Genomic DNA, 16,274 nt, shown 5'->3' on the forward strand with positions numbered 1-16,274 from the left:
GTGACCTCTGGGTTTCGAACCTGGGTCCTCTGCATCCCAGTCCGACTCTAATCACTGCGCCACTGCCTGGTCAGGCTCATTGGTCAATTCTTGTGTGCACCCTGACCAGGGATTGAATCCACAACCTTGGCGTATCAGGATGATGCTCCAACCAAGTAACCCAGCCAGGGCCCGTTTTCTTAATTATCCATAATTTCCTACTCTTCATAATAAACACAAACCTGATTTCATGTTAATAAATGTCCTGTAGGTTAATTTTTAGAAAACCTGCCCTCCTGAGGCACCTGAAACTCTGAACCATGCCCATACCTCGAGGACCTGCTGCCCAGCCCACACTCATCACACAAGCCCCATCTAAATTCCCAAGGACCCCCACTGCACATGTGCCGGCACCGTCTCCTCTGTCTTCTCAGACATAACTTGCAGTCCCTGGTCCCCCCGCCCCCCGCACCACAATCAGCCTGCACCAGACCAAGGCCAGCACACATGTGGGTTATTTCTCTCACGTGAAAAAGCCAAACAGGAGGCCGTCCTGATCCCACTTCCACACCAGCACTGCCCCTGCCCACCCTCCCTTTGCAGCCCAGCTTCTTCAAAACTGTCTGCCTGCCCACTCAGTACCCCCAGGCTCCCCTGGGACCCATGTCAACAAGCCTCACCTTGGATGCCAGCTGCTTGTCAAGGCCCCAATAGCCATGTAGTGCCCACAGCATCCCCATTCCCAGCTCAGCTTCTAGGCTCCACCGCCACTTGGGGTGTGTGCTGTCCCCGACTACTCAGCTCCATCTTACTCCCTGAAGGCTCATCAGGCTAATGGCCCTGCAACACCATCAGACCCCACACTCTGAAGTCCACATCATGCTGCCAAGCTGCACCCTCACCTAACCCTGGCCAGAGCCACAACGGAGGCACCAGCACCAAGTCTGAAGCTGCACCAACACCCTACCAACCAACAGAAACAACTGAGGGAGTCATCAGCATAAGGCTAATTAAACACGATGATTGGGCCACCTAGTTAACAAATATAGTCATTTATTCTGTGTAATTACAACTTAACAATTTTATTTTAAAGAAACAGAAAAAGAGCCCTGGCCGGTTGGCTCAGCGGTAGAGCATCGGCCTAGCGTGCGGAGGACCCGGGTTCGATTCCTGGCCAGGGCACACAGGAGAAGCGCCCATTTGCTTCTCCACCCCTCCGCCGCGCTTTCCTCTCTCTCTCTCTCTTCCCCTCCTGCAGCCAAGGCTCCATTGGAGCAAAGATGGCCCGGGCGCTGGGGATGGCTCTGTGGCCTCTGCCCCAGGCGCTAGAGTGGCTCTGGTCGCAACATGGCGATGCCCAGGATGGGCAGATTATCGCCCCCTGGTGGGCAGAGCATTGCCCCTGGTGGGCGTGCCGGGTGGATCCCGGTCGGGCGCATGCGGGAGTCTGTCTGACTGTCTCTCCCCGTTTCCAGCTTCAGAAAAATGAGGAAAAAAAAAAAAAAAAAAGAAACAGAAAAAGAAAGGATAAGGCATCACGCTGGATGTGAATAGTGGTTATCATTCAATCTGCCTTCCTTCCGTCTCCCTGCCAGACCAAGGGTGCCAGAGGGGACAAGCAACTGCTGCCTAGGGAAGGAGACCATGAGGTGTGTGTGGGGGGGGCTACAAATCCCTCTGCCCAAGTGCCCCAAAAGGAACATGCTGAATTTGCAAATCACACACACAGGTGTCCCCACCTGCACGGGAGGTGCTCCTGCAGCCCCCCTTCACTGGCTACACATGCACCTAGCACAGACATCATTGCTCTCCTGCAGGATGCAATGTGTATACTTGCAAAAACAGCTACACGTTTCTTCAAAAGACACTAAGAGGCACATGTTTAATTTTACACTGTGCATTTTATGCTGTATATACCTCTAAATAATCCTCACACAAACGCTGCTAGTGATCAACAGTATCTCCCACGCAGGTGTCTATCTAGCCTGGGGCTGGACCTCCAGCCTGCGTCACATAGGCAACACCAGGATGTGGCCTTGGACACACCCTGCAGCAGGTCCTGCTCACAAGTCTGTTAAATCTGCCCCAAAGCCCACAGGAGCACTACAAGGGTTACTTCAGTGTCTGCCTTCTCAGGTCGCCAATCTGCCAAGGGTACACACTAACCTGGGAAGTGTGTCTAGCTGCAGGCAGGTAAACAATGTACAGGAACAGCAATGTGACCATGGAAGCAACACGGGTCCCACGGCCACATGCAAGAAACTCAGAAGACATGGAAGTAAAAACAAATTCCCAACCAGATAAAGGGTAGTACAAAAAGAAAAACCCACAGCAAACTGAGTCAATCATGAAATCCTGAGAGCACTTCCACAATGATTAAAACAGAACAAAGTGCTGGACTCTGGACCTTGTTCCAGAAGAGGAGCCAAGATGGGGAGACACTGAACGTCTCATGAAAAAAGCCAAAAGAACACATGTGCACATTAGAGGGACGAGTAACAGCAGAGTTGCTCAATACAAATATGTACCAGTTCCCAAGAGCAGAAGTTTGAAAACATGATTTTTTTTAAAATATTTTTTTTAATTTTTATTTATTTATTTATTTATTTACAGAGACAGAGAGTGAGTCAGAGAGAGGGATAGACAGAGACAGACAGGAATGGAGAGAGATGAGAAGCATCAATTATTAGTTTTTCATTGCGCGTTGCAACACCTTAGTTGTTCATTGATTGCTTTCTCATATGTGCCTTGACCGCGGGCCTTCAGCAGACCGAGTAACCCCTTGCTTGAGCCAGTGACCTTGGGTCCAAGCTGGTGAGCTTTGCTCAAATCAGATGAGTCTGCACTCAAGCTGGCGACCTCGGGGTCTCGAACCTGGGTCCTTCCGCATCCCAGTCCGACGCTCTATCCACTGCGCCACCTCCTGGTCAGGCTAAAAACATGATTTTAAAACTAAAAGTAGGCCCTGGCCGGTTTGCTCAGTGGTACAGTGTTGGCCTGGCGTGCGGAAGTCCCGGGTTCGATTCCCGGCCAGGGCACACAGGAGAAGCGCCCATCTGCTTCTCCACCCCTCCCCCTCTCCTTCCTCTCAGTCTCTCTCTTCCCCTCCTGCAGCCAAGGCTCCATTGGAGCAAAGATGGCCCGGGCGCTGGGGATGGCTCTGTGGCCTCTGCCTCAGGCGCTGCGACAGAGCAACACCCCAGATGGGCAGAGCATAGCCCCCTGGTGGGTGTGCCAGGTGGATCCCGGTCGGGCATATGCGGGAGTCTGTCTGACTGCCTCCGTTTCCAGTTTCAGAAGAATACAAATAAATAAATAAATAAATAAATAAAACTAAAAGTAGCTGGGAACAAGTCTTACGTGACAAGGGGGCTGTGCAGGTATAATGAAGGTCACTAGTCATCTGCCCTCAAAATAAAGAGATGACCTGGGTCACCTGGGCAAGCCCAATCCAGTGCTTTCAAGTCCTTTCAAGGCTGTGCTGGGTCAGAGATAGACAATCCTGCAGGCCACACTGCAAGCCGTCCTATGGATGAGGACAGATGTCAAGGAGCTCAGCACTGCCAACACCTCAAATGCAACAGAGCCACGACCCACACACACCTGTGGCCTGGCTGGCCCAGAGCAGACATGCAGCTGATCTTTGACCAGTCTCCCAAGCACAGAGCTGTCAGGTGAGACACAGTGCTGTTACAGCCACCCACTCTGCAGCCACATTAGGGCAGCATCAGAAAATGAAAACAATGGCCAAAATATGACACCATCAACCCACCCACACAAGAAGTTCAACAGACCTCAAACACAGGACACATGATGTGTCAGGACACTGGGCACATCATGATCAAATCGCTAAAATCTATGACACGGGGAGGACAGGTCAGCCAGCAGGAAGAGTTACACTATTCACAGAGGCACACACGAGGGTGACAACCGATTTCCCGTAAGAAACACTTTGAGTCAGGTGACTGGAGCAAACCTTCAACCTTGTTTTCTTTTGAGAGACACAGACAGGAAGAGGGAGAGAAAAGAAGCATCATCTTGCCTGACCAGGTGGTGGCGCAATAGATAGAGCATCGGACTGGGACGCGGAGGACCCAGGTTCGAGACCCCGAGGTCACCAGCTTAAGCGTAGGCTCATATGGTTTGAGCAAGGTTGCCAGCTTGAGCCCAAGGTCGCTGGCTCGAGCAAGGGGTCACTCAGTCTGCTGTAGCCCCTCGGTCAAGGCACATGAGAAAGCAATCAATGAACAACTAAGGTGCTACAACAAAGAACAGATACTTCTCATCTCTCTCCCTCTAGACTACCTGTCCCTATCTGTCTGTCTTTCTGACTCTGTCTCTGTCACAAAAAAAAAAAAAGTATCAACTTGTATTTGTGGCACCTTAGTTGTTCATGGATTGCTTCTCATACGTGTCTTGACTTGGGGGGTTCAAGCCAAGCCAGTGACCGACCCCTTACACAAGCCAGTGACCTTTTGGTTCCAAGCCAACAACCTTTGGGCTCAAGCCAGTGACCTCAGGATCATGTTGATGATCCCACACTCAAGCCGGTAGCCCTGTGCTCAAGCCAGATGAGCCCACACTCAAGCAGGCAACCTTGGGGTTTCGAACCTGGGAACTCAGTGTCATAAGTCAACATTCTGCCCACTGTGCCACCACCCAAATCTTCACATGGTGAAAAGAACCTTGACAAATGAAGATCAGCCTGACCAGGTGGTGTAGGCTGCCCTAATCATGACCAGGGATAAGTCCTGAGCTGAGGATAATACTAACCCAAATGACACATTCAACCCAAATGGCATCTTTCAATAAAAATAGTTTTTATAGCTTTCACAAGAAACAAAGATTTAGAATGGACAATGACTTGTCTAAAATTATCAGCTAACACTTTGACACCTTTAGGAGAGCCTCCATTCTTTACTCCTGGTGAGGCCCTGGCACACACGTCTTCTCATTTTTAGAAACCAAAAAAGTCTGTGTTGCAATGGGTTGATTGGTGTTCTATACCCCAGACCCAGTGATGTTATGTCCACTTCCAGTTACAGGCCCTAACAAGCCCTGGAAATGCTATGCAATGCCTTTATTCACAAGCTAGACACTAAAAAGACCACGACTGACCAACGCTCCATGTGGCCAAAATGCATCAGAACTGATCAAGGCCCAGGCAGGCCAGTGTCCACATCGTCCTCTATCCACTCGCAGCCTCTGCACTGTTGTGTTTTTTACCTTATAAAACACATCAGGCACGTACTGCTCGCTGCTGGACTCCTTGGCATAGCCGAGCTCAGGGGCATCCTTGCAGGGCAGCAGACACTCATCCCGGACCAGCGCCATGCACTGATTGGACACCTGGTACCCTTCAAAGTGGACTTGATTGTCGGGACCACCTGTAAAAGAAAAACCTTCTGTGAACACCCACGAAGTACATTCAGAACAAGCCCATATCTGTTACTCTTCACTTCAGCCCAACAGAGCAAAAATTCACAGTAATCTGTGGTCATTAAGAAATTAGAAACAGCCCTGGCCAATTGGCTCAGTGGTAGCGCATCAGCCTGGCACATGGAAGTCCGGGGTTCGATTCCCGACCAGGGCACACAGGAGAAGTACCCATCTGCTTCTCTACCCTTCCCTTTCTCCTTTCTATCTCTCTCTTCCCCTCCCACAGCCAAGGCTCCATTGAAGCAGAGTTGTCCTGGGCGCTGAGGACGGCTCCATGGCCTCCACCTCAGGTGCTAGAATGGTTCCGATTGCAGCGGAGCAACGCCCCAGATGGGCAGAGCATCACCCCCTGGTGGGCATGCTGGGTGGATCCTGGTCGGGTACATGCGGGAATCTGTCTCTGCCTCTCCGCTTCTCACTTCAGAAAAATACCAAAAAAAAAAGTTAGAAACATTTGTTGGCAATTTTACCAGTGGCTTGAGCATGAAGCCTTGAACACAGAGCACAAAGACACTGCTGCAGCGCCCGACCAAGGACATGATGTCACAGAATTGGGAAACAGGACTTGGAAACATTCTCCAATAACCACTCAAACTCTGATCAGTATCAAGTACTCAGGCTCTTGGTATTTTGGTTTTTTGTTTGTATTTTTTTTTTTAATTTTATTGATTTTTTAGAGAGAGAGGAGTGAGAGAGAGAGACAGAAAGAGAGAGAAGGGGGAGGAGCAGGAAGCATCAACTCCCATATGTGCCTTGACCAAGGCAAGCCCAAGGTTTCGAACCGGCGACCTCAGTGTTCCAGGTCAACGCTTTATCCCACTGCGCCACCACAGGTCAGGCTGTTTGTATTTTTTGAAGTTAGAAGCGGGAGGCAGTCAGACAGACTCCTACATGTGCCTAACTGGGATCCACCCAGCATGCCCAGCAAACACCTGGGCCAACTTTGCTCCAATGAAGCCTCGGCTGCGGGAGGGGAAGAGAGAGACAGAGAGGAAGGAGAGGGGGAGGGGTGGAGAAGCAGATGGGCGCTTCTCCTGTGTGCCCTGGCCGGGAATCGAACCCAAGATTTCCACAAACTGGGTCAACACTCTACCGCTGAGCCCACCAGCCAAGGCTTTTGGGCTCTTGGTTTTTAATGACAGAACCCTGTGTGCCAGCAAACTTCTGTTTGAGTGAGCAAAGGTGGACTGGATTCATCTGGCGGCAGAAGAAGTATGGAGCAGAAAGGAGGACAGCAGGACAGAAGCCATTTTCAGTGACAACAATGACAGCATTTGCCTTGCACATACAACAGTCTCTGCCTTAGAGAAATCTACACGGACACCATGCTCAGGAGCTATGGGCACTGCCAGACCTGCGGGCAGCGTGGCACAACCTAGAATGCCACTTCACTGCACATGCATCACCCTCCACGCCATCACACTAGCATCTATCTCAATCCCCACTCCGTAAAACCTCCAATGACTTAAAATCAAGGACAGAGCTAAGTACAAAGAGCTGCTACGTAGAAATGATGTGGGCAAGGGAACCTGAGCAGGCACCCAGCTGAGACCCTGAGGTGAAGATGGCCATGCTGTGAAAGGCGAGCTCTGAAACTGCGCACATGGACCCCTTCCAACACCACAGATACACGCATGTCTGGAATCCCATCACACTCTAACGTCTGTTATTCTTTATGGCTTTGAAAAACTTAAACCTTCAATATCTCTATTTTAGTTTCTTTGACAAAAGAGATTAATTTACTGGTCAGGGAACACCGATTTTGTCTGTCTGGCTCTCAAACATTTCAAAGGCAAAAATTCCAGACAATCTGTAACTTCCAAACTCCCAGTAAGAAGGGGACTCTAAAACTAAAGGTACAAGCAGCCCAAATTAGAAACTAGTTACAATTTTAAAAATGTGTCTTTGGCCCATCGAGTAGTTCCTCATAGAAATTAAGGGGTCAAGTCACCCCAGGAGCCAAAGGGGAATCAAGCTGCAGCTCTCATGGGGCACTCTGGAAGTCTGAAAGGTTCTGGCTGCTCAGCAGTGGCAGGAAGGTCTAGGCAAGGGACCCCAAACTTTTTACACAAGGGGCCAGTTCACTGTCCCTCAGACTGTTGGAGGGCCGCCACATACAGTGCTCCTCTCACTGACCACCAATGAAAGAGGTGCCTCTTCCGGAAGTGCGGCAGGGGGCCGGATAAATGGCCTCAGGGGGCTGTATGCGGCCTGCGGGGGCCATAGTTTGGGGACACCTGGTCTAGAGCCTGGAGGCAAAGATTGCAGACATCTTGCTGAGTTCAGGAGAATCCCACACAACCAACAAGTATCCCACAGCTGACAGGCCCCTGAATGTACCTGCACATTCATGCAGACAAAAATCTCTGCTCTGCCTGACCAGGCGGTGGCGCAGTGGATAGAGCGTCGAACTGGGATGCCGAGGACCCAGGTTCGAGACCCCGAGGTGCCAGCTTGAACGTGGGCTCATCTGGTTTGAGCAAAAGCTCAACAACTTGGACCCAAGGTTGCTGGCTCGATTAAGGGGTTACTCGGTCTGCTGAAGGCCCGTGGTCAAGGCACATATGAGAAAGCAATCAATGAACAACTATGTGTCGCAATGCGCAACAAAAAACTAATGATTGATGCTTCTCATCTCTCTCCATTCCTGTCTGTCTGTCCCTGTCTATCCCTCTCTCTGACTCTCTGTCTCTGTTAAAAAAAAAAAAATCTCTGCTCTGACGATGAGATTTGGAGGGACTGTATCTCATAGACAAGCACAAAAATAAACATGCAGCTTTCGTACATTGTGCTGTCCCTAGCAAGACAATGCCATGTAACTGAGGGAGAAACGCTGCTCTGCTCAGAGCTTCACAGAGTCACTGAGCATCGCTAGAAACTCATGTGAGACCAGTGGTGTGTCACCTGCCATCAGCCCATCCCCAGTTGTCAGCTCTGGCTCCTTCACGTGCTGTCCTGATCAGGTGACAGCCTAAGCACTGACATGCTGAAACATACTGTTTTACTATATTTCTTTACTATCACTTCTTCATGTTATAGTTTGGCTATTACTCTGCCTCCTTTTTCAGAATTCAGTGTATAGGCAGGAATATTAGGTATGAATTTTACTTTCTGGGGAGTAAGGGGGTGTCACAAAACGTTCTAAGAAGGCGGTATCCAGTCTGACAGGTTGACTTGGAATAGCTGCCTGAACAGAGGGTGATGCAGCACGAGGGAGACAATACTGCTCCGCCATCAGACCCACAGCTGGTGGGGCAAGACTCTGCACTGGGTCAAGAGCACCTATTCTCTGCTCCTCCCTTGGCTGCAGTCCCGCTGCCCTAAGCGTCCCCATCACAATAAACCTCGACCAGTCTGCCCTAGAGGAAGGACTCCATGTGGTAGAATTAGTTTCCTTGAATCCTTTTAAAACTCCCTTCTACTCTCTGAAGCACTTGATCCAACAATTTAGGCAAATCAATCTGACTTGATTAGTTCATACTAACACGTGATATATGCTGCCACTGCCACCCCAACATCAAAAGCACATTTATTTCAAAAGGCGCCTGTGTGTCTACATGAGAGTATAAGATGGTTTTCTTCTTGGTTCCCGCGGCAGTAGGAATTGGCCATCTGGGGTCAACAGGGGAGCTAGTTACTTACCTGCTAGCACTGTTTGTAAACTGGCTTATTAAATGTGGGAAGGAGGGCTTCTTTCTACAGAACTAGGGGAAAACTGGTTACCTAGCAAGAACTGAACAATCATCTCTGTGAGGGTGGAAACCAGGTCTGCACAGGATCAAGTTAATGTTTACTTTATAAAACAGACCAGGGCCTGCCTGACCAGGTGGTGGCATAATGATAGTGTCTGACTGGGACACGGAGAACCCAGGTTTGAAACCCCAAGGTCACCAGCTTGAGCACGGGCTCATCTGGTTTGAGCAAGGCTCACTGGCTTGAGCAAGGGGTCACTTGGTCTGCTGTAGCCCCCCAATCAAGGCACATATGAGAAAGCAATCAATGAACAACTAAGATGCTGCAATGAGGAATTGACGCTTCTCATCTCTCTCCCTTCCTGTTTGTCCCTATCTGTCCCATCTGTCCCTCTCTCTGTCACACACACACACACACACACACACACACACACAACTGACCAGGTCTTGGCTGGTGCTGGTGTAGTGGATAAAGCATCAACCCAGAATGCTGAGTTTGCCTGTTCGAAACCCCAAGGTCACTGGCTCTGAGCATGGGCTTGACAGTATGGGGTCACTGGCTTGAGCAGGGGAACTGTCCACATGATTCCAAAGCTTGTCAGCTTGAGCCCAAAGATCACTGGCTTGAACAAAGGGACACTGGCTTGCCCTGGTCAAGGCACTTAAGAAAAACAATGAACAACTAAAGTGAAAGTAACTTCAAGTTGACACTTCTCACCCTCTCTCTCCCTTCCTGTCTCTTTCAAAAGGAAAAAAGCTGACCAAATTGATTGACTATATAAGTTTGGCTCTCCAAGTTTCAAATTCCTATTCCTTTTAAACTGTATAGCTCTACGTTTAACTTTTTTCTAGGACTGTACCTCAAGCATGTTATAAAAGATTGGTGGCAGGCCTGACCTGTGGTGGCTCAGTGGATAAAGCGTCAACCTGGGCTGCTGAGGTTGCTGCCGGTTCAAAACCCTGGGCTTGGCCCTGGCCAGTTGGCTCAGCGGTAGAGCGTCGGCCTGGCGTGCGAGGGACCCGGGTTCGATTCCCGGCCAGGGCACATAGGAGAAGCGCCCATTTGCTTCTCCACCCCCTCCCCTCCCGCAGCCAAGGCTCCATTGGAGCAAAGATGGCCCGGGCGCTGGGGATGGCTCCTTGGCCTCTGCCCCAGGCGCTAGAGTGGCTCTGGTCTCGGCAGAGTGAGGCCCCGGAGGGGCAGAGCATCGCCCCCTGGTGGGCAGAGCGTGGCCCCTGGTGGGCGTGCCGGGTGGATCCCAGTCGGGCGCATGCGGGAGTCTGTCTGACTGTCTCTCCCCGTTTCCAGCTTCAGAAAAATTAAAAAAAAAAAAACCCAAAAAACAAAAACCCTGGGCTTGCCTGATCAAGGCACATATGGGAGTTGATGCTTCCTGCTCCTCCCCCCTTTTTTTCTCTCTCTCTCTCCTCTTTCTCTCCACTCTCTAAAATGAATAAAATCTTAAAAAGAAAAAAAGAGCCTGACCAGGCGGTGGCGCAGTGGATAGAACATTGGACTGGGACATGGAGGACCCAGGTTCAAGACCCCCGAGGTTGCCAGCTTAAACGTGGGCTCATCTGATTTGAGCAAGGCTCACCAACTTGAGTCCAAGATCGCTGGCTTGAGCAAGGGGTCACTTGGTCTGCTTTAACCCGCCAGTCAAGGCACATAGGAAAAAGCAATCAATAAACAACTAAGGAACTACAATGAAGAATTGATGTTTCTCATCTCTCTCCCTTCCTGTCTGTCTGTCCCTATCTGTCCCTCTCTCTGAAAGAAAAAAGAAAAAGATGACAGTTGTGCTGTCATATTTTTAAAAAAGAAAAAAAGATTTGTGGCACTTTTTTTACAGACTACAATCTTTTATTATCATATACATGTGATAACATGTAATATACATAACATTACACACACACACACACAATCACTCCCAAAAGCTTTACAGAAATGATTTCTTAAAATGACAATCCCATTCATAATCTCAAAAATGAACAAGTAACAAAAACTGTAAATCCACCTTCTCCCACATAGCCAGTCGTTTCTGGTTACCAAAAAGGAGCAGAGGTAGCCTCAAGCTCAGATGCAGATCCAGTTAACTTGGACTTGGGTTCAAATGGACTAGAGCAGAGCTATACAAAGCCCTGACTCGAGTAGTTTCGTGAGTGATGCTGATATGTTCAGGATATTTACCACAAACAAAAAAGAGGAGTCAGTGTCGCATCCCATTAAGAATATCTACTATAGCTAAGTTAAGAATGAAAACCTACTGAATGAGGAACAAAACATGAACTAATTTATATTTAGTTACAATATTTACAATATAATGCTATATTTACAATATAATGGTCTCCAGTTATACCTGTAGCCACTGCAGTAACGAACTTGGAGCCGAAGTGTCCATCTGGAGAGAGCCGACATATGTTGGGATGCTTGTTTTGGAAATCTCCTGCAGTGATACATTCTTCCGCACTCAGGAAGTAGGTGTCCTGAGGAAAGAGGCACATCAAACTGTACTTCCACTCCTTCATTAGAAGATGGGAAGAACTAAACTACAACATGTCAAAAACCAGGGTGAAACCAATGCCCTCAGGTCCTGGCCATTATGAACCCTCCTATGAACCTGCATGACTAGTAAGGCCAGAGCACTAGGCAACCACCAGGGGAGCTGACCTCCAAAAGCATTGGCCTGTGAAGGTCAGGTAAAAGAGAATCCAGACCCAGACTTAATTTACCATAAACACAGTGTTGAAAATAACCTGTCTAAACACCAATGAGAGCTGTGCAGAACCCTTCCCCCGAGAGCACAAGCCAGAGCTGGTCTGGAGCCAAGCTGCAGGTCAGCGAGCAGCCTGCCCTCACCTTATTTCGACTGTATCGCACTGTACCCTTCCGAGTGTCTTCTGAGACCAGGTCGGTAAATATCCAGCCAACCTGCATAAACAAAAGTAAATACCTTCTCTGAGTTTCCCCTCCAAATAGGTGATGTTTTCTGGCCTCTGCCCAGAGCTTAGGAACACTTCTCAGTGAGACTTCCATAAGTAACCAGGCCTCACCAGGGCCTCCAAACTCTGCTCGGCACAAAGCGACTACCTTCCTGGTGCTACTGGGCTGGAGAGGAGGACAAGCAAGCAGAACTCACTGACCCATCAGCAGAGTCCATGCCCAGCACTGTGCCAGGTGCTGAGGACCCCCCAGTCAATAAAATGAGCAGCCTGTCAATGAAAATGGAACTTGCACTACCAAGAGGAAGCACACAAAGGCATATTTCAGGAGCCAGGTAAGAAAACAGACTTCCTGGGATGGCACAGACAGAAGTACCTCCACAGGGACTGCATCCAGCTACTCTTTTGAGCCTCACTGTAGGCTGAAGGAAGCACCTGAGGGTACAGGGTGTGAAACTCCCGATGCCAGCCCTCAGGCCACTCACCAAGTTCAGGGCAGGAGCGGCTTCCCCAGCCTGTTCTGCTACAGTGACAGTATGTCTATGCGCTCTGTGACCCCTGACCCTCTCAGACCTATGAGCATTTCAGCCTTCCTGAACCAGGACCTTGTCTGGGAGGTTGACAACCGGGACTGCATCCAGGCACACACCCATTTTGTCCCTTGGAGAAGTGGTCTGGTGCCTGGAATGCTTGCCAGCAGAACCCTGATACAGAACTCATCATATCCAGCTTGTGCACACATGACCAGGCAAATTTGGGGACTCTCATTTTCCTTAAAAATGCCCAAATAAGCCAGACCAGGCAGTGGCGCAGACGATAAAGCGTCCAACTGAGATGAGGAGGACCCAGGTTCAAGACCCTGAGGTCGCCAGCTTGAGAGTGGGCTCATCTGGTTTGAGCAAAGCTCACCAGCTTAGACCCAAGGTGGCTGGCTTGAACAAGGGGTTACTCAGTCTGCTGAAGGCCCACAGTCAAGGTACATATGAGAAAGCAATCAATGAACAACTAAGGTGTTGCAATGAAAAACTGACGATTTGATGCTTCTCATCTCTCTCTGTTCCAGTCTGTCTGCACCCTATCTATCCCTCTCTCTCTGTTTCTGTAAAAAATAAATAAATAAATGCCCAAATGAGGTCCTGGCTGGTTAGTTCAGTCGGTTGGAGGGTCGTCCCGAAACACCAAGGTTGTGAGTTTGATCCCCAGTCAGGGCACATACAGGAAGCAATCTGTGAATGCGCAGCTAAGTAGTACAATAAATAAATGTTTTTCTCTTTCTCTCTCTAAAAATGCCCAAATGAATGCAAAACACAAGGACAATGGCAATGAAGAAAATGGGGACTTACAGAATAAACATAAGAAAGCACTACACAGAGCAGAAGCAAAATCAGTCTGTGATGAGTCAAGGCTAAGGAAGCAGTGTTCTGGAGAAAGACATTTAGGTACAAAGGCCCAATAAACATAAATGAAGCTTCAGAATACTGGCCTGCAGCTGACCACATAAAGTTGGGTGCTCAGTCCCTGGCAAGGCATGGCCATGCCTCCCACCTGAATGTCCCACAGGGCCCAGGTCCCACCAAGGCCAGTACCTTCCTCAGGCCAAGTTTGGCAGCGATTTCATCCACCACCTCAGCTTTTGGGTCTTCAAGAAGTTCCAAGCTGTTCTGTGTCCCAATCTGTCAGACATTAAAGGGAGAGACGGACATAGAGGAGTGGCTCAGCAAACCGTACAGCCTCCCAGCTCCATTTCTAGCTCTGATGTCACAAAGAAGCACTGGGCTCCCCTGGCCTAACGGAGAACTCAAGGCTACCAGACAACACACAACACAAGCTGCTCCAGGGTCTTCCCTTTTCACGCTGCCTCATGCTTCTAGTCAAGACTCAGAACATGCAAACATGTGTTCAGGCTCATTGACATCACAGTTCTGTAGCAAGTGTGGGGTGTTAAGGCCTAAGGAAGGCTCTCTACGTGGTTTCTTTTTCTTTTTTTGATTAGGTGAAAGGAGGGGAGATAGTGAGACAGACTCCCACATGCATCCCAACTTGGATCCACCCAGCAACCCTGTCTGGAGCCCATGCTTGAGTACCAAGCTATTTTTAGGACCCAAGGCTGACGCACTCGGACCAACCAAGCTATCCTCAGAGCCCAGGGCCACACTCAAACCAATCAAGCCATTGGCAACAGAAGAGGGAGAGAAGGGGGAGAGGGAGGTGGGGGAGAAGCATATGGTCGCTTCTCCCTTGTGCCCTAAAAATCGAACCCAGGACATCCATACACTGGGCCAATGCTCTATCCACTGAGCAACTGGCCAGGGTCCACAGTTTCTTAAGGTTCCTTCATTGGGGATAGAAGCTAGTTTCAAAACACCTGAGGATAAAGTTTTACTCTAGGTAGGCTTGGCGAGATTAGGCAGGATGAGAGCTGTAAGGAAGCATTTGTTCCCAGAAAACACTTAGAAAAAACATGAGCAGCCCTGTACAGACAGTGCTAAGCTTCCCAGGCAAGGTCCTAAGTGCGACAGCGACAGACACACAACACCCTCAATAATGGAGACAGCGTCTGAAATCAGTAACTTGCTGGCTTGTGGGCAGAGCGCTCAGCTCAAAGCCGTAGGTGAGCTTGAGCTCTGGCTGTCTCACATACAGCCTAAACTGGCCACCCACCAGACCCCAACTGCCTGCAGTGGACAATGCTTGCCGCAACTTTTAATCTGCACTGAAATGCAGGTTGTGGGTCACCAATAAGTATCGTGTTGCCTGACCTGTGGTGGTGCAATGGATAAAGCGACGATGTAGAATGCTGAGGTCACTGGTTTGAAACCCCAGGGTTGCCCAATCAAGGCAAATACAGGAAGTGATTACTATGAGCTGATGACCCCCCCTCACCACCAACTTTCTCTATCTCAGAAAAAAAAAAAAAGAAGAAAAAGAAAAGGTATCATGCTGTGCAAAAGGCCTGGTCATAGAACCAGGACAGTGAAGGTAAGCCTAAACCGAGTTTTCTAATTGGGTCTATCCTTGTAAATTAGTCACATTCTGGCAAAACCACAAAAGAACTGTCTTGTTGCTGGCATCACCCATTTGGAAATCATTAATATTTTCAGAGCAGAGGTCAGAACACACACTCAAGACAAACTTGAGGATCTTATTTTACAACATGTGGCAGCATGAGCTTCAATTCGGAATGAGTTGGAGGTTTTCAGTGGTCAACTGGACTCCCATGAAACTGGGCTTCTGATGATGCTATTAGTAGCCCGGGTGCCAGAGGTTTCTCTTCTGATTCTTTGCTCCATCACGCTCTTAACAAAACACTGGAATCTTCAAGAACAAGATTCCCTACACTGAACTAAACTGTGCCCCCACAGGAGACTCCTGATCCTAGCACATGCAGTGCCCAAAAGTGGGACACCAGGCACTCTCTGGTGGGGTCTCAGCTGCCACCTACTGTCTCCTTTCAAGAGAACCACACAAAGGCCTACTTCATTTGTAGCTCTCAGTAAATACTGCAATTGCCAATGGGAGAGGGTACGTACACTGCAAACCTATACAAACACTGTGCCAGGGAGACACTGGCATTTGTGCTGCAGCCACAGACCTGCATGCCAGCCAGCGGCCATGAGCCTGCAGTTTCAGAGCCTGGTTCATTTGAAAAGTAGGCCGGTCATAGTGTGCTCTCCACAACACAGCCAGATGACAGAGGTGTGCACAGTACAGAATAGACTCACAAAAAAGAAATGAAGGCTGACAATAGCATGAGCACTGTGTGTGTCTCTGTTTATTGAAAAGCCAGACTTTAGAACTCTAGACTAGAAATTTTTATACCTGTAGGGGAAGGGAGGAAACAGGACAAAGGGGTACACTTTGTTTGTAGGTCTGACTTTAGAAATGTCCATTTTTTTTTTTCAACTTTTTGTAAAATATTTCAAACATACAGCAGTCTACAGACTGTTAAAACAGCCATTAAGGTTCACTGTGCCTTATCATCCCTTTAACCACCCCTCAGCCTATCTTATTTTTTGTCACATCTCACAGTAGACTGCTGACATGAGTACACCTCCCCCATGTCAGCACACACATCATTACCTGGAACTCATGTGTTCACAACATATAAGACCAATCCCTTAGCACTGAAAATAAAACAAGTGAGCATAAACTGTAACTGGCTGGTGGCATCATCATACAGAAAGGACCTTCCCAGTAACTTTAAAACACAGTTACAGATGG

General features: G+C 49.0%; 1 protein-coding gene across 2 annotated transcripts in view; it reads right to left on the reverse strand.

Moving 5' to 3' along the window:
- The window catches only part of NPLOC4 (NPL4 homolog, ubiquitin recognition factor), a 72,981-nt gene that overhangs the window by 17,652 nt on the left and 39,055 nt on the right, over positions 1–16,274 (reverse strand). For both annotated transcript variants that reach the window (XM_066236103.1, XM_066236104.1), the window contains 4 exons: positions 13,640–13,726; positions 11,971–12,042; positions 11,471–11,597; positions 5,206–5,366 (listed from right to left, as the gene is read on the reverse strand). In XM_066236103.1, coding sequence (XP_066092200.1) covers positions 5,206–5,366; positions 11,471–11,597; positions 11,971–12,042; positions 13,640–13,726 — 447 coding nt within the window. The remainder of the gene's footprint in view (positions 1–5,205; positions 5,367–11,470; positions 11,598–11,970; positions 12,043–13,639; positions 13,727–16,274) is intronic.

The sequence above is a fragment of the Saccopteryx bilineata genome, chromosome 6 (genome assembly GCF_036850765.1).
Source record: "Saccopteryx bilineata isolate mSacBil1 chromosome 6, mSacBil1_pri_phased_curated, whole genome shotgun sequence".
NCBI classification, from domain to species: Eukaryota; Metazoa; Chordata; class Mammalia; order Chiroptera; family Emballonuridae; genus Saccopteryx; species Saccopteryx bilineata.